The sequence below is a fragment of the Anopheles coustani genome, chromosome 3 (genome assembly GCF_943734705.1).
Source record: "Anopheles coustani chromosome 3, idAnoCousDA_361_x.2, whole genome shotgun sequence".
In the NCBI taxonomy this organism is placed as follows: Eukaryota; Metazoa; Arthropoda; class Insecta; order Diptera; family Culicidae; genus Anopheles; species Anopheles coustani.
Window position 1 is genome coordinate 96,874,657 of NC_071288.1, and position 22,755 is coordinate 96,897,411.

The 22,755-nt window shown below is 44.1% G+C and overlaps 1 protein-coding gene across 3 annotated transcripts in view; it reads right to left on the minus strand.

Annotated features, from left to right (window-relative positions):
- Positions 1–244: 244 nt before the first annotated feature.
- LOC131261029 (heterogeneous nuclear ribonucleoprotein L) overlaps positions 245–22,755 on the minus strand; it is a 147,718-nt gene continuing 125,207 nt past the window's right edge. For all 3 annotated transcript variants that reach the window (XM_058262915.1, XM_058262914.1, XM_058262913.1), the window contains 6 exons: positions 8,457–8,635; positions 7,624–7,716; positions 4,190–4,314; positions 3,968–4,118; positions 3,700–3,904; positions 245–3,621 (listed from right to left, as the gene is read on the minus strand). In XM_058262915.1, coding sequence (XP_058118898.1) covers positions 3,470–3,621; positions 3,700–3,904; positions 3,968–4,118; positions 4,190–4,314; positions 7,624–7,716; positions 8,457–8,635 — 905 coding nt within the window. In that variant the 3' untranslated portion in view covers positions 245–3,469. The remainder of the gene's footprint in view (positions 3,622–3,699; positions 3,905–3,967; positions 4,119–4,189; positions 4,315–7,623; positions 7,717–8,456; positions 8,636–22,755) is intronic.

Below are 22,755 nucleotides of genomic sequence, written 5' to 3' on the forward strand. Positions count from 1 at the left end.
TCAACAAACCGGCCGGATAATACCTTTCTCGTGAGACCGTTGCGAACAACCATTTGCAATCCTTGTGCGGTCGCGATAATGCTGTGGATCCGTTTTTCCGATGGGGTGTTACTGCCTCTTTCTCAAGCAATTCATTTCCCAGCTCGACCGATATGCACAAGGCATTGCAACGTGAACGTTCTTATCTTCGCAGGTTGAACCACCACACAACGTACAAATATCACCAACGTTTGGACTGCACAGATCCAGCTTGATTTCTTCCATTCTTTATTGAAACAATAAATGTACGAAACGGAAAAGGTTACTTCAATAAAACAAAAACATTTTATAAAATAAAACAATTGTAACGAAACTGAACACTTTCTTCTCGCTACTGCGCTACGGTCTGCCCGATGCTCCACATCTCGGGAGTTAATATCCTTATCCCAGCACTACACCCAGCCTTTGTTTTGGCTGTGGCGGGACCGAGTGACTCTTTTGGCTTGCTGGCTTACTTTCTGCGAACATTCTACGGTCGATTTCATTCGTAAATTGCACAACGCTGTCGTCTAAAGTCGTTACCAAGTAGTAGTAGGCTATACACTAAACTAATCTAAACAGTAATCATAGTTAACTATAGAAAAAGCTCCAACAAAACGGCTTATACATCGACCTTGGGCTAATAACATAGCATTTTACACGACAAGACGACAAGTATGTTTTAAAAGTTAAGTTGCTGCAAAAATCTGAAAAGATTGTCTTTCTCTCTTGCTTCCTTCGGCGATGCAACGTTTGTCGTTTCTTTATCTATCCTGTTCAGTTACGGATTTATCCTTTCAAAAGGATGGCCACTAATAGCGCGTAGTGGTGTTGGTGGTGGTAATGGTGGTTGTTATGTTTAGTGGTGGTGTTATGTTGTTGAAAGTGTGTTGTATATTGTTCTATTCTAAGCCTCTTTTTTTAGGTGACCTCCGCGGAGGATGTGCAATAGGTGTTTCTTGTTGCGTGTGGATGTGGTGTTGTGTGTTGCCCCGACAATTGATGTTTCGTTTGGTGCTTTTGCGTAAAATTAAAGCAACAGCTTACTTTGTCAGACTTACTAACAAAAACTAAAATATTTTGATGAGTTTTTCCGATAACGCTCACCGCTAACTACGAATTGAGTTAACAAAATCGTATTGTGATTTTTTTGTTTCACTTTGCAATTGTAGCTGTTGTTGAATTGTGTGTCATGCGCTGTTGTGGAACCTCCACAGATCGATTGGTTCTTCGGTGGTCAGCAAAACAAACGAAACCAATTGTAGTGTAATTTAAGCTAAAGCTAGAGCTAGTTGTTCTGTTTGTTTAATCGTTTCGTGTGTCTGTGTGGATTGTATTTGTTTCATCTGTTTGCCATGGTTGAATGTGTTCGTGTATGTATTCACTGCGCGATTGTTTTATGTTGGCTTTGATCAAAACTACCAGGACTATCATAAGTTCATCTCGTCGTTTTGTTCATGTTAAATAGTTTAAGTAGAAATCGAATCCAAAGAGGCTTGCCGCCATTCCATTGATTCATTTCGCCGGAATCCTACAAAACTGAGTTTAATTGTCTGAGATAAATATTTATCAAGCGAACTGAACTAAGGCAAAAAACTGAATACATTCTCTACATACCTCTTCCAGCCATGTTCTAACGTTATTCACACACATACATACACGTACACGCTCATGCAAACCATTTCATATCGTCCCATTCTTAATCTTTCCGTTCACACTAACGTTCATCACAAAGTTCATGCATTTTCAGCGGGAGAGGAAGCTACCTGCGCTTTCATGTGATTTCCTTTACTTTTTCCGAGTTTTCCCCTCCCGTGCTTACATGACATCTCTAGATTAACAAACAATAAATAATGTCTTTTTTCTTGTTCTTGTATCAATGTATCTAGAAGGCTCACAGTGGAGAAGAAAGGTGAAAACCAAAAACGGACAGTATGATAGGATGAGAATAAGAGAAAGTATGCAAGAAACTACAAAAAATTAACGAAAATAGGACGATAAATAAAAGCTTCTCTTGAAAGGCAATGAAAAACTAACAAACAAATTAATAGTAGGATAAGAAACCGTCGTTCCAAGAGCTAATTTTAAAAATCGAACACTTTAGCGCACGATCGGCGCCTTTTTGATGCCAATCAAAGCCACAGCATATGTCGCATCGCACTGGCGACCTTTTTTTTACTGTTTTACACTTTTTCCCGTTTTTGCCTTTTCCTGTGCATTTTTGGTTTCAAAGCTTTTCGGGAATTGTTTTCTATCTTATCTGCGCGTTTTCCAACGCGGCTCTCGTTTGTTCTCTCGTTCTTCAACTGATCGTCTAACAATCGTCACGGATTGCAAGTCCGAGTCTTTCCATTTCCAGTTGATTGTGACACTTAGGAAGGTTTGTGTAGTATTAAATATAAGGACAAGTTGAGGCAAAAAAAACCGTCCCACGTCGGAGGAAAAGACACTCTCCTACGACCCTCGTACAACGAGAGCTTTCTTTGTCGCGTCGGTAAAATAGTTTTGCTTCTGTGTCGCATAGTGAACAAACAAAAAAAAAAACAACAAACTATAATGCCAATAAGGGCACAAAACGCTGGCGTGTGTGTCTTCCGCACGAATTCCCGGCTACTGATTCGGTTTGATTGTGTTTTGAGTTTGTGGAACTGCATGTCGTCTTCTCGGAGTAAATTTTCTCTCTCTTTCTCCATGTGTTTCCTATTGCCTCGTGTCCCTCTAAATGTAGTGTTCCGCGCTGCGTTTCCAATTTCACCGGTGGTACATTAAGTTTCTGTTCGCTTGCGAGCGTTTGCCTACAATAAAATAAAGTTTAACCATTATGCAATCTTGGACGAATCCCCGCTTCATTCCAGTTCTTCAATCTGCATCACAATTGAACGAGAACGTAGTTTACTTCCGGATTTGTGTTGCCTCCAACTAACAAAGGACGCGTTCTTGGGGTGGCTTCGTTCGTTTTTCCCTTACTTTTACACAGCGTGAAGCCCGCATCCGGTCGCCACCGGAGATGCCTTTGATCAAGATATAAGCTGCCGATGGCAAAGATAACGATGGGTTAGATGCTGATGAGTGGCGCACACCTGGAGTCGCGTGCGAACGGTGGATTGGTTGATGGTTGATGATGACGATGATGATGATTTTTTTAAACATTGATTCTCGTCAGCGACCGGTGCAAGTGTTCGCCCGATGCTCTGTCGTCTGGTTGCTCTTTGTGGATGTGGCTTTTCTGTCTGTTCTTCCGCTTCCTCCGCATCACCCCGGGTGATGCTGATGAATATCGACTTTTTTACGGATCCTCGCGCGCATTGCACATCACAGTCCAAAACCGATGGGAATTTGCTGGGCAACACAAAAGCAAGTAACGTCGTCATTGGCATGCTCCAGCCGATTACCCCGGTGGTGGGCGCACGGATGCGGGATCGCATCGATCAAGCTGCTAGCGATGGAGGATTTATCGGGCCTGCATCGGTTCGTCTTCGGTGCAGGGCGTCGTGGGGGCGGATGAACCTTGCTTCATATTCTCCATGTTTTCGTTGTTCCACGCACCGTTCATCGTTTTCGACGACGAGAAGCACAGCTTCATGATGAACGGGAATTTAGTGCCTGCAGCGAAAGTTGTTCCGATAATGAGTAAATGAATGTTTCCGGAGATTCTGTGTCTCTCTCTCTCTCGTCACCTACCTTTGTGATCGATGGCGGTGTGATTACACTTCATGATCGCCTGGACGGCAAGGGCGACGCTCGGGAACTCGACCAGGCCGGACGAGGAGCGCTCCGATTTCAGCGGGAACATACGCACTTGCGACGGATGGCAATCGCTGGTGGCGAACGCGGCAATCAGCTGCTCATCGGTCAGTCCCGGTGGTGTGTTGAAGAAATGAAGAATCTAAAATAAAAAATGGTGTCGTGTTAGAGAGGGATAGTCTGCGATTATTGATAGCGAACGTACCTTGCTTGGCGGCTGGATGCGGTTCTTGCTCGCCTGTGTCAGTGACAGGAAGCGATTGTTCTTCGAGCCGGTGTATTCCTTGAAGCTAGGCGTATGATCCGGCAGGGTGTACGGGTTGGTGACCTCGGAGAGGAAGTTTTGCTTGGAGAATCTAAAACAGAAAACGTTCGATAAGTGTGTCCTTTCGTTCATGAAAAATGCCGCTCAATAGCGGCTACTTACGCGATCTGAATTTTGCCATCGTTTCCAATTGGAATGTTATTCAGGTGCTGGACGCAGCGTTCGACAGCGATGGCGTCACCCATCTGTACCATGGCAGTGCCTTCCTTTGTCTTGAGAAACTTTATCTGTTGAAAAAACAGATGGGATTGTGGAAGAAGTGTAAGTTAGACGTAACAAGTGAAAATGCAGGCTTTGAATTGGACTATCAAACTTCAGGTTTGTTTGTCCTCGATATCAAAGACATAGAGAATTTGATAATGGAATGTCGTAGTGGCAATAATGGCGACCACATATGCTGTTAATGATAGCCAGAAGTGAACAATAGCATGTAACAAATCGTTTTGGAAAATCGGTTTTCAGCTTTGATCCTTTATTATGGTACGGGCATCGACTAAATTCCAATTTATTCACCCATGGGAAACTTCATTTGACGCGACCCGACATTCGGAAGTACTCTGCACATTCATGCATGAAATGAACAAGTCAACAGGCCATCGGATCGAAGACTCCGAAGAGTTGAAACTCCCAGAAACAATGACAATGGGAATAAAATAGAATCCATCGTGTTGCTCCCTTCGGAAAGCGTCCGCTATCGAGAGTGAGAAAATTTGCCTCCCAACAGCGCAGCACTTATGGTCACAGCACCGTACGTACAGAACAGAGGGAGAAGGAAATTGTCGTCGAGTGGATTGAAATTAATTATTCGGTGGTGGGATGCTGCGTGTCTCGGTGACGTCCAATCTATCTAGCTGTCTGTCCATCGCCTCGCCGTCTGGTGGGCTATTTTCATCTCCTATTTTCCGCCTAATGGGCCGCTTTCGGGTTGGCTGAGAACAGTTGGGCACCAACAGGGGCTTGCGAGCCGATTTCACCGGGTGTACCGAGAATGATTGCACTCTTCCGTAGCACATGCCATTAGACTGGGAATGCACCGAAAACTTCTCTAAGGCTTCCTCTCCCTTTCTTCTACTGTAAGAAGAATTGAAATATTCGGATTGCTTCATAGGTCTTCTTTCTTTTTTTTTCTATCTAACGTTCCCAGATGGTTCCATCCAATGACAACATACAGGAAGTGCGAAAAGAACTGGCCCGACATAAGTGATTGTCGTTGAACAGATTCGCATCGGAAATTAACCGCACTCAGGAACGAGTTTACTGATCTTTCGCCAGGAAATAACTTTGCAGAAAACAATCCGGAACAAACTGTTTAAAATGCGAAATCGATAAAAGAACATACCAACACATGAAACCTTCTTATGTTTGTACGGTGGTCTATTATTCGCGCATACCGCTATATTATGTTTATGGTGCTCAATGTTGTGGTAATGTAGACATTTCAATCATCACACCTTGCTTGTAGTGTCTTAACACTGCAGAAAACCATTCCTTGCAGAGCATAAAAAAACACCGGAAAGCTTCGCACCATCTGGCGAAGGATGAGTGTCGGATTAATTTGGAGAATTGAATTGCCTCGCGGAAGACGTACACCAGACATAACGCAAATAACCCTCTATCGTTGCTTATACAACCTCGCTTAGATATTCAACAAACGTAGCGTTTCCATCGGCATCGAGTGGGTACCGATCGGCGGAAGAATTGCAGCCGCCATTTATTCTCCAACTCGCGGCCACCATTTTTTCGAACGAAACCTGTGCGTCAGCTGTGTGTGAGTGTGTGTTCGGAATGAAGTGAATGAAAACGGAAATCCGAAACAGCGTGGAGCAAATGACGGCCGCTTCTCGTAGGCGAAAATTTGAAAACTGAATAAACTGGAATGGAACTGGGACGGAGACGGTGGTGGTGTGTGGCGCGAATAAAGGTGCATGCAAAACCCCCTGAATGGGATTCGAATGCTGAAATGGGTTTTCCTTGCCGGGCGCGCAGCCGCTTCCTTTTGAATTTCTTTTTCCGCCTTGCTGCTTCCGGTTCCGGCTGGCAGCTGCGCTGGTTGTGTGTGTGTATCGATGGTACGCTTGTTGCTATTTCTTTTGCATCCCTTCAACGCCCTCTCACTTAACCCACCCCTTGCCCGGGAGTGGAGCTGTTCGCACTGAAAGCCAGCCTTAACATGCTGTTTTTTCGAGTTGGTGGTGAAAAGGTGGCCCTGGTGGCGCTGCCTTTGGGGTTGAAAATTCCCTTTTTGTTCCTCCAAAGCTCCCGACTGAATCAATTTTACGAACGCCATCTGTTGCGGTCGTCGACGGATCGCATTGGGAACCATTTTTAAGCGTCGGTTTTATTCCCGTCTTGCAAAACACAAAAACTCAACACCAAACAAAAATGGCCTCCGCCATTATTGACAGACTTTGGTGGATTGTTGCTGTAGAAAAATGCACACTTCCGGTTCATGCGAAACGAAATTGAATAAACGACAGCTAGGTTACACAATTGCTGACAGGTGCTAAGCACATTGGATTGTCAAAGGTTCTGAAAAACTATTTTATTCTTTTTTTGCAGGTATCATTTTCGTATGCGTTGTGTAGATTTGATGTTGGGATAATATCTGCCCAAAATAACGATACTATTTGCATTGACTTTTTTTCTTGATTTTGTGAAAAAGTGGTACATTTTCAAATCACGTTCCGCCTAATCAGCGGCGCGTATCAAATGGAACCAAATTCGGATGGCAAAATGAAAATAAATTCTGTATCAAATTTGCAAGTAGCAAAAAGTTGCTTGATAAAAAAGTGTAAGTTAAGCAGAGCCTGCGATGAAACCAACAAGAGAAAAGAAGGTTATCATAAATTGAACTTGCAAGACAAAACAAACCAACTATTTTATCGTGGGTTTCGTAAGGCGTTCTCACCGAGAACTGAAAAACATTCTAGACCGCAAAAACAAAACGGATCGAATTCCGAAGGGCTGACTCAAGAAACGTCGATGCTACATCTTCGGTCTCGGTTCGTCCGATTTAAACTCTTTCACTTTAGAGGAATTTGGTTTGCTTGTGCTGGGTGGTGTCTCCTGTGGCAGTCACATGTAAAAAAATGCGTACGGTTACATATGCTGCATGTGATTTATGGCACGAGAGCATTCGCGGAAAGAGCATTGCGTCGGGCAAACTTTGAGAAATTGGGGAGGAAAAATAAAATCGCCGCACACACTCACATACACCTCTGACAGTCGCGTGAGTGACAGGCCATAAAATGTGAACTAATTAGTCACCATTTGCTCTTTTTGCGGTGACTTCCTTCTATCTGGGCCAGCACAAATGAGGAGATGAGAAAAAACTAAAACTGTGCTGTTTACTTCCGCCAGATTCGACTGCAAAAAGTGTGCGGTGTATTACGATAGTGAAGGAATGTTTGGTAAGTGTGAAGGTAATTTGAGCACAACGCCACGAGCGACTAATTCAAACGAATAAAACACTCAACCGCAACACGGCTTGTGCCAAAATTCGAGAGATGATTGGTAAATCTGTGCACTTTACTTACCCGGACCACGTTGCCGTACAGGCAGAACAAGTTGAAGAGCTTATCGGTGTTGGCCGTACCGTTATCGAGTCCGTACACCATCATCACTGCGCCCTGCGTGGAATGTTGGAATAAAAAGCAATATTTAAAATGTTAATAATAAATCGAAACGAAAGAAATATCGAGCACCCACCCTAGTGTATTGCGAAACGTAAGATTTAATTAACTGATAAATGGTTCAATTTGCAATGCAGCATCTGAGGATGGCACCGACTCGTTGGAAAACAATACATAGGATGCCATGAACGGTTTGCTGAAGGTCGCTCGCTTGCGATGCGAAATGGTCAACGCGAATGGCGACGTTGGCAAGATAAACATATCCGAGAAAGATTTATCGTTTTACATAAAATAAAATGCTCCACCAATCGGTTATTTTACTGGGTTAAGAAAACAAACAATTTATTTCGGATTTCGCGTGATGATCGGGGTCGTAGTTGACTTTGTGCAATAAACCACCATGCGCCTCCATTGGATTTCGTGCGGCACTTCGCCTGCTTCGTCCAAGTAAAATATAGGCCAAGTTTAAACCTCACAATGACAAGCAAATTAATGGTGTTTACATATCGGAGCACCAGGAGACAGTACAATTTAACATGAGCAATTAATAGCACTTGGAAAAGAGTTTCACTTGGAGTGAAACAGTTAAGTTCATGACGCTACGGCGTTTTCCAACGACCTTAAAATTACTCGTGGCTCTTCTAAGAAAAATTGAAATTGAGGTAGTAAGGATCTCTCGATGAGTTTGCAACCGAAATTAAACGACGATCGCTCAAACAAACCGGTTGACAAATTACCTGTTGCTGCGTTGGCTGGATAAAGTTGGTCGGTCCGTTCCGCGGCAGCGGCGGATCCTTCATCAGTCCGACGTGCGTTCCGGCGGCGGCCGGTTTCCAGTTTTCCGACGGGTGGAAATCCGGTGGGGAGAAGTTCGGTGGAAATCCATTGCCTCCGCCAGTGCCTAGAAGAGCAGGTTCTAAACAGAACAAAGAGAGAGCGAGAGAGATAAAAATGTTATTAATCGCTATTATCCATCAAGTGTTGCTTTTGTTTAACGTATCGTATCAGCTCAAGTGGTTAGATTATCTTTTTACTCTTTAGGTTTCTACTACTCAAGAGTCCTTCTCAACTTGGTTAAAGGATAAAGGAAGGTGGTGAGGAATGGTTCTGGAGGATAGTTGGACATTGGGTTTCAGTTGAAAAGTACAACGATCCCTGTCCGAGCGCGTCCAGCAACAGCTTGGATGGAAAATTGGATTCCGACAGGCACGTTTCGGGTTTCCCGGCGACGTTCGAATCTACGCGCGCTTGTTCATCGCACTGCGAAGATGAAATGCTGCTCCCTCCGAGTGGTTCATTCTATTGTTTCAGCTCACGTAGCCGTCTGGAAAACCGCTTCATCCATGATTCACCGTTTTATTGGAAGCAAAAGAAGACTTTTCCATCCCCCCTCGGGGGGGTTTTATATAGCTGTCCGTCTAGGACATGGGACACAAAAAAGCGCCCAGCGCTCTCAACGAGAACGATTTGTCACTAGAGGACATCGCCTCCGATGTGGCGCACAACCTGGGAGTGCACTAAACACGAAAAAAACAGCAGCAAACAAAGCTCGGAAACACGATATCTTGCTAGACTTGTCCCCGATTAGATACGATGGAGAAGGAATGGACCGTAGTTAATTGCGTGGTTTGTGCACAACCCGGCACCAGATGCAGGTTTTTCCGACTGCATGAAATCGTCTGCGATCGCTTGAGACGTATGCGAGGAAAGACATGAACGTTCCCGTGGCGGAGAATCATGATAAACATCGGTCCCCCGCTGCATTCAAGACCGGTCGCTGTCGATTAGAGCGGTTCATTCATTTGTTCCAAGCTCTTCAAGTGGCGGAAGATGGATGACGCACCATTTGTTGTGATGTTCTTTTGTCACGGAAAGCGAGTATGTTGTTGTTCCAACTCCGCACAGAGCCGAGTTAATAGATCAAATTAATTCGACTCTAAATTTAATTTTGGAAACATCAATCAGAGTACAAGAGCAAACAAAAACCAGGAAAAAGGGTTCCCTTGAACACATTTTTCTGATTGATGCACTTAACCAAAGAATCCACTCTAGAACCGTATAAAACATTGAAGAAAAACAGCACACCCTTTTCGTAAGCGTCTCCTCACTTTTCACAGGCATAAAATGCACCGAATAAACGCTGGCCGCTCCACGTTCGCATCGGAAAACTCCCGGGGAAAAGGCAGTTGATAAACAATACACCCCAGTCGCCGCTTATCAATCAACCCATCAATCAATCATACGAACTGTTGCATTTGAGTTTGCATAGTCCCCCGTCTTCCTCAACCCATCCCACATTTTACCCTCGCTCTAGGTTATGCAAATCCAATGCCAACACACACACACACACACACACACACGAGGCATTCAATTGGAGCGACTCTAAAATCGAAAGGTCACGCATTTCGGTTCGATACACGTTTGATTCCGCATTCGAGAGGCTCGAGTGGTTTTTCACGCATCGATCTATCGGTTTGACAGAAACCCAGACCTTCCAATCTCCCTCCTTCACCCGACCCACAAGAACCTTCCTGCTGCTGACACGTTTTTCATCGGGAAAATAGAATCGAGCCGTCCCACAAGAGCAGACCGCTTTCGTCATGCGTCCTCCATTCGGTTAAACGCACAATTTTCCCCAACACTATTTCGACCGAAATCATCGTTGTCGTTCGGGTGGCGACCATAGGAGAATTTCGGCGGCTGGTCAGAAAAGCAGAAACAATTTTAACTTCATCAGGAACGTTCGATTGACCGGACGTCGTTTGGGGGATTGCGACGGAGAACAATTTATTTCTCTTCCTTCACCAATTGCTAAGGTCTTTTTATTCGGATTGGAGACTCTGCATGCTGCCCATTTCCGGAAAGAATTGAACAAAACAACACACAATCAATCTTGTGTTTTGCAATTGATAATTAAATCTTTTGAATTATTGTAGTAGCATTAAAAACTATTATTTTTTCGTTTATGTTTAATCATAAAAATTTAACGGTAGCTTATATTTCAGGTTAAAGTGATTGCATTGTACGGACATTGCTGCAACGAGAAAGGTTTTACTATTTCAAGCTATTCCCAAACTTGAACCACAATTACATCACACATGTGGAGTTTCCCACACAGAAACAGGTAGATTGTCGAACGTGGCGAAACTTCGGAGCATCCACAGGCAATTATTTGCCTATGGGAACTTTCTTCTAAGTCGCATGAACGGAGCAACCGTGTTTTCCGTTACTTAGTTACTTGGTGAAAACCGGACCACCCGAAAAAGGGGAAGAGAACGGAATGGTTCCGTCGGTTTTCGGTAAGTACAATTTTCTGATGTGGGGAAATATAAAACAAACCCCAACCGCACAATGTTGATGCAGTACGTGACGGCATTTGAAAATTAAGATACAAGGGAAAGAATGGGCACCAAAACCACAGCTTTTCTCTCTGCGATGCTGCCCCTGCCGCCTGCAACCAACGTAACATTGGACGATGTAAGAGTGTTTTCTACTGTTTGTGATTGCTTTTTATTTTACAAAGAAAGAGTATCCTTCTAGATTATTTATTCCGTGGGCCAAAAACGAAGGAGATGCTACCAATTGTGCCGAGGCGGACTTTTCATTCCGACCATGCAACAAAATCTCATACATAATCCGCTTACTTCTCCGGCCACTGCTCGGTAGCTTGTATGTGCATGTTAAAAGGATTCGTCTCGAGCGTGGCGCATTACATCCCTTAACCGTTGCATTGCGAGGGCGGAAAGAATGTCCTTCGCAATTTGCTCGTCCTTGACAACAAACAAGCGGCACTCACTACACTCTCCCCTGGAAAAGGGGGATCCTTCGTTTCGTTTGATGTTCAAACTGCATTCACCTTGTAGTGAAGCGGGCTGTTGTTTGGGAATATAACCATTGCGGGAGCTAACTTGTCAACTTAGCGTACTTTGATTGCGGTAATGCATTATACATTTTTAATACACATTTTTTCTAAAAAGCTACACGTACGGTTTACGGAAACAAAAGTTTAAATACCGTTACTGCAAACCCATCGAGGGAGAAAACGAACCCGCGGGAAGGTGGTGTACAAGAACCCGACGTCTCGAACAAGCCACGCTTAGCACTCCATTGCTCGAGATCCACTTAAGCGACACTCGAGGCGCATGTTGCAATATTTTCCCACTTTCCGGACGACGCTCAAAAGCACCCAACGTCGAAGCCACGCTGTGTGTCCGGGACGTCGAAAGGACATTGGCAAACGACTTACAAGTCGTTTTCAGCATCGCAAAATCACGTTCCTCCGTTGTCTCCGCTTCGTTCGCTTGCTTCTCGCCCCCGAAGAAAGCGCTACTCGACGAAAGATATCGCGCTATATTCATCACTGTGTGCCCACATGCCAGCGTCACGGTCCGTGTTGCAACAGTTTGCCACAAGAATGGAATGGATCATGGGACGGTGCCGGAACAAGGACACGATGCACATGCGGCGATAAGTGGAGCTTCTTCATCAATGCGCTAAACAAGCGGACGCGTCGATGCATAATGCGATCGTTTACGTCGAGTCGGACACGGTCGGCTACCATCCTCCACCAACGCTGCTATCGTTACCAACAGCGACGTTAATAATTTTATCTCAGGAAAACCCGGAAGCGCAGGTTTCTCTGTTCTTGTTTCTTTGCGAAACGAAAGGGTAAAACTTCTCGAGGGGATTTATCAAACGATGGGACGTCGCTTAACTTTTTAAATTGTAGTGCTTTGTTCCCCGTCTTTCGAACACTTGTAATCTCGTCGCCATGAGGTGGTCTTGGTTCTGTTAAATAATGCTCGGCCTTCGGCGGATATTGCACATCCTCGTCCGTACGAAGATATAAGTTATGCTATGGTTGGTTATTTGTATCTTGAACGTGGAGAGGCACATGTATCAGACGTTTGGCATGATTCTTTCTAGCCACAAAACGCAAAGTTATGTTTAATATTTTAACTCTACTGTTTTTCAATACCCACCCCCCCACCCAGCACATCCACTTTCCCATGTCTCGGAAAATGGTTCCATTTGCCCAGCTCTCAATGGCACACATAAAAGCAAAACTGCATCCAGCAGTTAGGACAATTTGTTGTGCCAACTTCCGTCGCTGTCGCTTGCGCTATTGTATTTGCAATACTTGTGCGAGGAAAGGTATTTTCCATCCACTTCCTAGAACGAGGCGCTTCCGGCCATTTTACACCATCTTTTACCCTCGCTCCAAAACCAATGCCGGTGGTAGCATTTCCGGTCGTGCTGACCGGAGAATTTATAATCCCCCCCCCTCTCTCACGCCTCATGGAGTATCGAGATTATTCGCGTTTCGCACACCAATACACGAACGCGTGCAGCCGTTGCAGTTCCGATGGCAAGGAATGGGGCCACCGGAAAGCCGGTGCTTTTAATTTAAAGCGCCAAACTCCTGTGTACAACGTGTTATTAATTGGTTAGCCACTGGAGATAAAACACACAGTGTCCGATTCGACGAAGGAGAGGGAAAGAGACAGAGCCAAAAGAAAGAAGCCATGAGGCATGGTTTAGTAGTAGTAGTCGAGCGCAGTTCGGCTTCCGGTTGATTATTTTTCCCCGCTCCTCCTCGCTGAGGGGTCGGAAGTTAGCCCACCTCTGATACTTGGGCCGGATATTGTGCCATTTTTCTATTGGTGTTTTTGCAATTATTTGGTTTTCCCCTGTAACCGCGTTTCCGTTCCGGCGGTGATAAATTGTGGTTCAGCCAAAGCTCGCCCGCCAAACCAAATGGAATCTGGCGAACTCGCGAAGAATCACGTACGCAAACAATTAGAAGCTATTAATTATTTGAGCGAGAGAGAAACTTTTCACAGATAAAAGCAATTTTGTAGGAATATTGAAGGACGATAACTCAGACAATAATTTAATCGGAAGTACTAAATTAACCCCGCAAGGTCGATGGTTCTTTAACTTGCACTAAACTAAAGACGTACTTTTCCGTCAATAGATACCAAAAGTCATTCAAAAAAACTTGGTTTTCAAATTTATTTTCAATTTTCGGTGCCCCGCCTATAAATTCGACACGACATTCTTTTGTTTTTGTCACCACCTTCCTTGATGTCAATGAATCTATTTTAACATCTATTAACAGCAGTAAAAAAGAGAGAAAAATAGTCAGCTAACCAAAGCCGGATGTAATCATTGCCAAAACGTCATTTTTGAAAAGCACAATTAGTTTTCAAAAGCGTGCCTGTTAGTGTCTCCTCCCCTCAAACGAACGGAAAAAGGGAACATTAAGATATCAATTCGTCCATGTCTGTTGCGTTTGCGAATGAAAATTGGCGGGAAAGATTGCCAACTGGTTTTTATGCCCACAGTTAAACGTACTTTCACTCGGTGGGGACATTTGCGCCGCCCAGTTTTTGGCACAATTCGTAAGCAACGGAACGAGAATGACACGCCAGGATAAGTTCTGGTGAGCGCTAGAATCGCGGACAAAGACATTAGAAACGATGCTATGTCAACACATTAGGTAAGTCGTTTTCAAGAACATTCTTTTTTGTAAAAAATAAACTTCATTTGAATGAAGTTCCTCCCTTCAACAACTCATTAATAATGCGGATTGCGATGAGCGCGGATTTACGGATCAAAACATGTTAATAAGGTCCCCGTGCGAAATGGACGAAAAACTTCCGGTCCGCGGTAATCCCTCGCGTTCACGTGGAGCGAGCATTAAATTTGCCTGAAATCCTCTGCCTAAATCCCGTTGCACAAAACGACCCGGCGAGAAGGGACTGTGAGGGGGACAATGGAATAGAAGGCACAACCAGAAAGTTACGCGTCGTACCTTCCCGAACGTATCTCCTCCTTGCAAGTTGCCAAGTGACACACGCATATCAAGAGGGAGCAGAGCTTGATGGAACAGCCATAAAACATGATAACACCTGCCAGTATCCTTCGCTCTCTAGCCAAGAAACTTTGCGCTGTAAAAAAGAAGCAAGTCGAACAGCGCCTTAAATCCCTCCCCATCTTTTGGTCAAGATTTTACTTTTCGCGGGACACACAATCTCCAGTGACAATGAAACGTCAAATTGGGAGCCTTTCCGGTTTGTAAACTCACGGGTTGTAAGTAGCGCTTCCGCAACGAGGGCGGCCAAAAACTTTCCATAACAATGTGTTTCCGTTGCCAAGTTTATTAGTGTTACGTTTTGGACCAAAATTTCCACTCTGTTGGCGAGATAATTTTTTGTGCTGGAAACTTTATATCGTCCTGTTCCTGGGCGGTTCCGGAAATGTCATACTTTAATTTTTTTTATTTTGTCAACCTAGAAAGGAATCAGAACGAATACTTTTTTTTAAATAAAAGTAAATTGGATTCAAAGTAAGTGAAAAACTGATTTTTTAAACTGACCCTTGTCGTGGCCTACTTTATTTGCACGGGGAGAGGACACCTGCCTCACCATTCTCACGCGAACAAAACTTTTGTTTAAAGTAACGACTTTATTCTAAATCCCCCCGGGATTACCTGTTTTGCACTTCTCCGATGCGGTGTAAATTTATTTCGTGCAACTGAGCCAGGTGACTGGAACAAATTTTTATTTCATTTCTAAGCCCAAAAGTTTGGAGGAAGCTTCAAATCTTTCTTGGCCACGTTTACAACAAGTTTCAATGGTGATAAATGAACATTTGGGTTTGGTTCAAATCTTTCTTGCCAACGTTTACAACAAGTTTAAATGGTAATACATGAACTTTTGGTTTAGATTGAATGCTGTAATAGAATCTTTGTTAAACTCTGAAATGAAACATACAATCGAATAAATCAAAGTTCAAATTAAACCAAGCAGGAATTCTAATCAGCAACAAATGAAAATAAATCTTTATAAAGAATGTACGGGATAGAAACCATCAATCTATCAAAGGACAAGAACCAACAAACATTCTCCAAAGTCCAGCCAGCGTGTAGCGATACATCAATCACGTGTTGAAAGTGTGTCTGACAACACTTTCTAATGTCGAACACTATTCAACAGGATCGATTTGAAGCAACAACGAGGAAAAAAAGGAAAAATAAGAGCGAAATGAGGAATGAACGGGTGTAGTTGGTTTGTCGATGAATTAAAACGACATCATAATCCGTCAGATAATGTTAATAAATCAGAATAAAATATATGTGTTCATGATGCTGCAGGGCGGCATGCTTTTTGTGCCATCATACCACCACACACCCTGCTGCTCCCGCTGCTCGTTGGATTTAATAATCATCCCAACCTCGCACCACCTCACGGCCGGGGAAAAGGTCCCGCCGGGGCACGGGTTCAATTGCTACACGAGCGCTGGTGCATTTCGATGCAACGCAACAACGCCGCCGGGGTTCATCAGATTAAATTCATATAAATAAACATGTCGCAGAATGAATTATGAATTTAACTTTGCCATTCGCTCGTATCGTTCGCTAAGTGAGATGGATGGAAACTGCCGGAATCCCATACGGAGTTAAAGGAAAGCCTCTTGTGAGTCGGTTTGTTTCACACAAATACACTCTCACGTGCTACGAGAGGATGATTATGATGGATGCAAATTTGCCATCACCGTGGCGAAGAGTAAATTTTATTCGTACGTCATATGGATCATATTTCACTGGTTTGTATCACACAAGATATCTCTTTCAAGTGCATTATCTATCAAAAATAGTCGATTGAATTGAGAATAATTTAATGATGCTTTGACGCACACTTAGAAGAGCTTTACATTTTTCTCCTTCATCGTCATCTGATACTCAATACAATTTATTTTCCAAGCGCTACTGTCATTAGATTTTGCGAAGCGTCTGTTTATCTTAACTTACCATCCTAGTAGCTGTCAAACCTTCAACAAAGCCATCCCTTTTGCCTCAATTCCATTCCACACGCCCCTAACTAACAGAATACTCTCCATTATCATTACTAGCAATAGCTTCCATTCACGTTTAAATGAAGAAAGGCGGAAGCACGAGATGAAAAACCACAGACGTCGAACGAAACGTACAAATTGCAACGGTTTAAGTGGTTTCTCTCTGTTCTGGAAGGAAAAACATTCTGGCAAAGAAAGCCGAGAACCTTCCCGCAGGAAGAAGGTTACCTCTCTATATTGCGTCGGGAAAATTGATCGTTCCTAGCGGATGACAAAACACCCTGGCGCAACCTAGGCGGCGATTGTGGCACAACTTAGGTATTGACATACATTAACATAAAGCAGCATAAAAATGGCTCCGGGAACACACCACATGTTCGTGCGCTTTGGCAAAGGAAAGAGCCTATGGATGACAATGCTCCAACGTTCCCGCCTCTGCTTGTAGCGACGCAAAGTGCGTACGGTTTGCTCCTACATTAAGGCATTGTAATGTTGGCTCCCACTGTCAGCTGGTAGTTGATTTTCTCGCTTTCTCTCCAGCCACCCATTAAATGCAGCCAGCCCCTCAATCAACGTCGTCGTCGTCGTCGTCGTACGTAACGAATACCTTTTCCGGCCTACAGCCGGGAAGTCTGTCGCCACATTCACACGTATCGTCCTCCGTCGGTAGACGTCGGCAGAATGACCCACTTACCGTCGAGCGCTTCGTTGGGAGAGACTTCGAAGCGCGTTGAGCTGACTGATAAGAGGACGAAAAGTTGCACGAAAATGTAACAGTTTTGAGGGAGGCTTCGCGACGAAAAGAAATGACCAGAAGTTCGTCTTGGTCGTACAAACTTCGACCGAGCAATTCAACGAAACATGCCCAGATGAATTGGTTTCATTAGTGTAGCATTTACAAAGGAAACATGGATATGTTAACTGCAGAATAATCGATCGAGCAGTAGGCCGAAACAAACATGCATAGTGGGAGTAAATATTTTCCCCAAAGTCTTTCCACAAACATGTTTCCATAGTTATTTGATTTGTTCAGCTGGAGGAAAACACTGCTCAATCTAAACACGAAGTGAATAAGTAACCATGCTGAACCTTGAAAGGTACGAGAGGACAATAAGAAGATGATCACGACCACCGGGCATGCGAAAGATAGGAGTTGACAGCGATGGAACTAACGCGGGTAAGAGGCAAAGTAGTGTATCCTTTCCTCAATGTACAGCTGTATAGAACGGTTGATTGGAGTGCCTAGTTTTCCGTTTTGTTTTGCTGTGGTTTCCACGTTCTCATCGTCGAAAAGATATATTTTCATACAAATATGATCATTGAGAGCCAGAGAAAATGGAAACGCTGGGGTTGACGAGGGGGTTATCGGCAGGCGAAAGAGAGGGAAATTGTCGTTAGAAAAACAACTGGTGTCGACAAGCGTGAAGTGCTATTGTTTCACTCAAGTTGTAGAAAATGAAAAAAGAAAGAAAAATGAAAAGGAAAGGAAATGCAAAATGAATATTGATGCTCCTTCTCTCTAGGAAGGAGAAACTTTCCTAACAAAATGTTTTGCTAGCTTTCAAACAAACCCACTTTTTTAAATATCTTTTGAAACAAACCAAATGCAGAATAGTTTTGTTTGGAGGAGGTTAGTTTACTGTTTCATGAGTGAAAGAGTAGAAAAAAGGAGAGAGAAACAAATTGGCGTGGAAAGAAAGAAGAAATTAAGGAAAGAAACTCCACCCTCCGATGCATGCAAATCAAATCTCTTTCCGTTGATTGTCAAGTATTGGTACAAACATAGCAAATTTATGTGCGACGGCATACAAGTTTTGGAAAGGCAAAAATAAAGCAAAAAAAAATGGAACAAAACAGCTGTGAATAACAGTGTCCTTTGCACGTTTGATTAAATTATTCTGCACAGAACGGGGTTATCAAGATTGAGCATATACATTGAGCCTCGAACGAAAACTGACTATCAGAACTTGAATGTCAGTGGAGAAATGGTCTAGAAAACAAACATTTTGGGGATCTAGTAGAGTTTCGCTCGTACCCGAAAATCTTGGCAACACACGTAGCAAACAGAAAAAGGACAACTTGAAGACGTGAAAGCAGAGAATTCATATGGTTTCTTTGCCATCTAGTTGGGAAAATTGAACCCTCCCTCTGGAAACGGAAGGCAACGGGATGGAATGCGATCTCAAACAAAAAGCACCAACGCAACATGGCGTCGTGTCCGATCACAGGCACGTGCACGGCGGAACTTTGACTTTTGATATTGAATCCTAAACTTTGTGCCGGGCACGCCGGAATGGATTTTCCCCGTTCGAAATAAATCTTTTTCCTTTTTTTACAAGTTGTATTGTTGACACGGGCTGAAGGTGAACGAAATTGGTGCTAGAGTGTTCCTAATTCGATACAAATGCTGCGACAGCCGAGAATCTCAAGCAATGGTGGTTGAACGTAGGTCAAAAACATTTATTTGTATGGGAGATCAGTCTATGATTTTTTAAAAAATATATACATAATTTGATAATTATTCTTCTCCTGATAATTGTGGGCGATACAAACTATGAAGTGGCAAAAACAATTTCCCACGGTGTGTGTTAATTATTCTAAATAACATCGACTATGGAGATGTTCATTAAACTATTCAGGAATATTCGTACAGACTAAACAGCCTTATCCCACTTTGCAAGCGCTCGTCTGAGTGTCGTTTATTTTTCCAACCAAATCCCATGGCTGGTGCAGGGAGATACGAAATTTACCTCTCTATGTGCGGCTGACAGGAATGAGGATATTTTATGCCATTTCTGCTCCCGGGGCCAAGCAACAAGGTTCATTTATTCGTACATTTTAGGATTATATCGAATCTCTGGCGGTGCTTCGAACTGCAGAATGGATACGAGCGTAGGGTGAAAGCACTGAGGGTGGGTGAAGGGAAATGAATAAACTTCCTAACATCCGCAGGATAGTGCACAAGACCCGCCCGGTAGGCAAATGGATCGACAATGGAAGCACGATCACCGGAGGAAAGAAAAAAAAACACTATACACACACACAGTCTAGGATGGAGGCATTCGGGGGGGCTGTGTTTTGTGCATGTGGTGGGTCATTTAATTGAATTTCCATTTTAACGACTTTGACTCGAAGCTCGAAGCGAACACAGGATGATGTCGCCGATGATGGCGTTTGGTGGCTTTTGAGTTTCGGTGGCAAGAGGCTGGTGAAGCTTTTAACAACAACCGAGCAAATGGGTTGCGAAGTGTCTGACTAGAGCGCTGCAGGAAATGCCGATCGATGTGCGGTGTGTCTATCGAGTTGACAGCCAATTTGGAGCCAATTCACCTACGAATAATTGGACAGGGGGTGTTAAAAATGTTTCGAGTGGAAGCTAAATAAAACGAACAGGAAAAAAAGATCAAGGGTTAATTAATCGAACTTGGAATCAAACACAAGCCAAAATCAACATCCCAAGACTGCGACTTTCTGTGAGACATTCGCTTCGAAGAAGTGTATTATTCACCGAAATGATTTTCTCAGAACCACCGACACAAGCCGACATTATTTACTCGTAGGAACCAGCTGAACGTGACGAAGTAAGGATCGGGTTGACACCCAACTCAACATGCAAGCCTCGATCCTCGCGATGCCAACTCGTTTTGTTCGCCGGCTTTGATTAATTGTCACCAAAGCGTACCGAACCGTCAAAACGGCTCACTGTCGTTGTTTACTAACCCCCTTGTATGGGGGAGGAAAATTCTGAGAGAAAATTTGTCCCCACAATGTCAGCTGACTCGAAGGGACGCTAGAACGAAGGCTAACGATAATAATCGCCCGGTGAAAAGACACTTCTCGCCAGGACAACCACGCACTTCTCTTTGCGAAAAAGATTAATTATTTGCGATTACAAATTATACCCATCCTGCATTCCAAACGAAAAGGTCCGGGAGGAAAACCCTTCGACGAAGCATCTTTGAGGGATTCAACCGTTTCCGGAAAAGCCATCACTTCGCCTTCAACGTTCCATTTGTTACGGTTCTGAAGAGGATCGTGCGAACAGTGCGAACTCCACCGCAAGTGTCCTAACACACACAAACACCCATACTCAGATATATATTTTATCGCTGCGCGTTGTTTACCCGCGGGCTAATGAAAGCAAAACATTCGCGTTGGAGATTCGCGAGCCAGTTGGCGTGAAAACAAAGTGTCCGTGTCTTTCCGAGGGGCGGGATTTTTAACACTTTCCGTCAAAAGTGAAACGATGGTAAATATAAGCGGCCTGTGGCCGGGCAGATACGCGCACTGTTATTTGATCATTTGATAGCGAGGATTTGCGCCCGTCGGCAAAAACAAAAAACCGGACTGAAAACGGGGGGGAACTTCCGCTGATTCCGGGAAAACTGCTTGCCCAGTGGCGAGAGAAAACAGTAAGCAATTAGTAGACCTTTAAAAATGGGGCATTACACTAGAGGTAGGGAATGATATCTTACGAGCCTGTTTGAACGCGTCCATCACCAACCGATTTGATGCCATCACCTTCAGGCACATGCTGACACGGTTGAAGCTGACTTTCACTCAACACTTTCATTAGACGGTGCAAGTGTTTTAAGGTTGGTTCCAGTAGCTGAACCTACCTTACGGATCCAAAAAATAATACCTCCCTCTCGTCGCGCAAATTGAAACCAGTTGATCTTCGTCAGCCACCAGGCGTCTCCATCATTCTTTCATCAGCCCCGAAGAGCCAGCGACCAGGCGTCTCCACCGGCCTAGAAAATGATTAATCGCACGCGCACACATTCCGCACCCCCAAAATGGTCACGGACCGCTAGCGGCATTCCCGCCGGGCAGCAGTTTTGCACTAATTAGTCCCCGGCCAACGATGACGCTGATGATGACGCCGGGTATGACGCTTTGCCGCGCTCGCGGTCTTATCACACGCCGAGAGTGTGGCATCCCGTGCGTCACTTACGCAACCGTCGGTGGCGTGCGGTTTGACGAATATTTATGCTTCACGCCAACCGGCTGCAGCTGTGCCGTGCGTGTTGAAGCATGTCAGCAGCACTGGGCTGGGGGCGGCAAGTAAAACTGGGGAAAACCCAATATTCCGATGGCGCACCGGGCGGGGGGTTGCACTCAAACCAATTTGAGGTGCAGTGCGCTATGAGTAATTGCAGACTAATTTAGGGGAAAAAGAAACCCCTTAATGGCCGTTTTCGGACCGATTGTACATTGAGTTGAAACGTGAAATTAATCATTTTAATAACAGTTCAATGCATTCCAAACGAAAGTGTTTGTTTGCTGCTGTGGGAATGAAAAAAATCAATTATACATTTTCTGTTTCATTTTCCATGCATGCAGGTGAGTCAAATACAATATAGAGGAACATTTATTTATTTTTAAATACTGAAAGGCAAAAGACTACTTAAACAAAAATAGTTCCATTATAACAAGCAATATCTACAAACCATGGGATTAACTTTAACATTGCACCAACTTTCTCATAAAGAGCTCTACCACACATCATTGCGGAAAAGCAAACCTCAATTCCTCTCGAAGATTCTTCAACACACTAACCACAATTACAAGTAGTAAAGAAGGCCAATTGTCCGGCTATCGGTGACGCTCTTCGACAAACAGGCGTAAAGGGAAAAGTTAACGCTTTTGGGGGCTCGAATTGGATCAGCAAACATCCAAACTACGTGAAAACTGTCCTCTTCATTTTCTCCACCTCGCTCGATGCCCTTACGAAAGCTCCGGTGCAGCTTTGATTGTTGCCGTACATCCAGCTTTCTTTACGAAGCCAAAGGGTAAAGGCAGCCCGGAACAGATTTCTCCATAGAGAAGCAACAAGAGGTAGAGAGAGAGAAGAGGAGTGCGCGATGGGAATGAAGTAAATCCCTAACCGAAACACCGAGCACGATGTGCCAGAAGGCGAGATGTCGACGTCGTGCCGTAGCTGGATGTCGAAACGATGCCAAGAATAAACCAATGAAACATTCAATAATATACCCTGGGACACTTTCCACCCCTTGATCCCCAAGACCTCACTGAGGGACGGGAGAGGTAATTGAATCGCATCCGGAAAAGCACACAAATACCGGCCCGGAAGTGGCAGACAGAGGTCGGGTTGGTTCCAGAAGGATGGCTTAGTTGTTGCGATATGTTGAATTATTTCGAGACACTTTTCCTCAT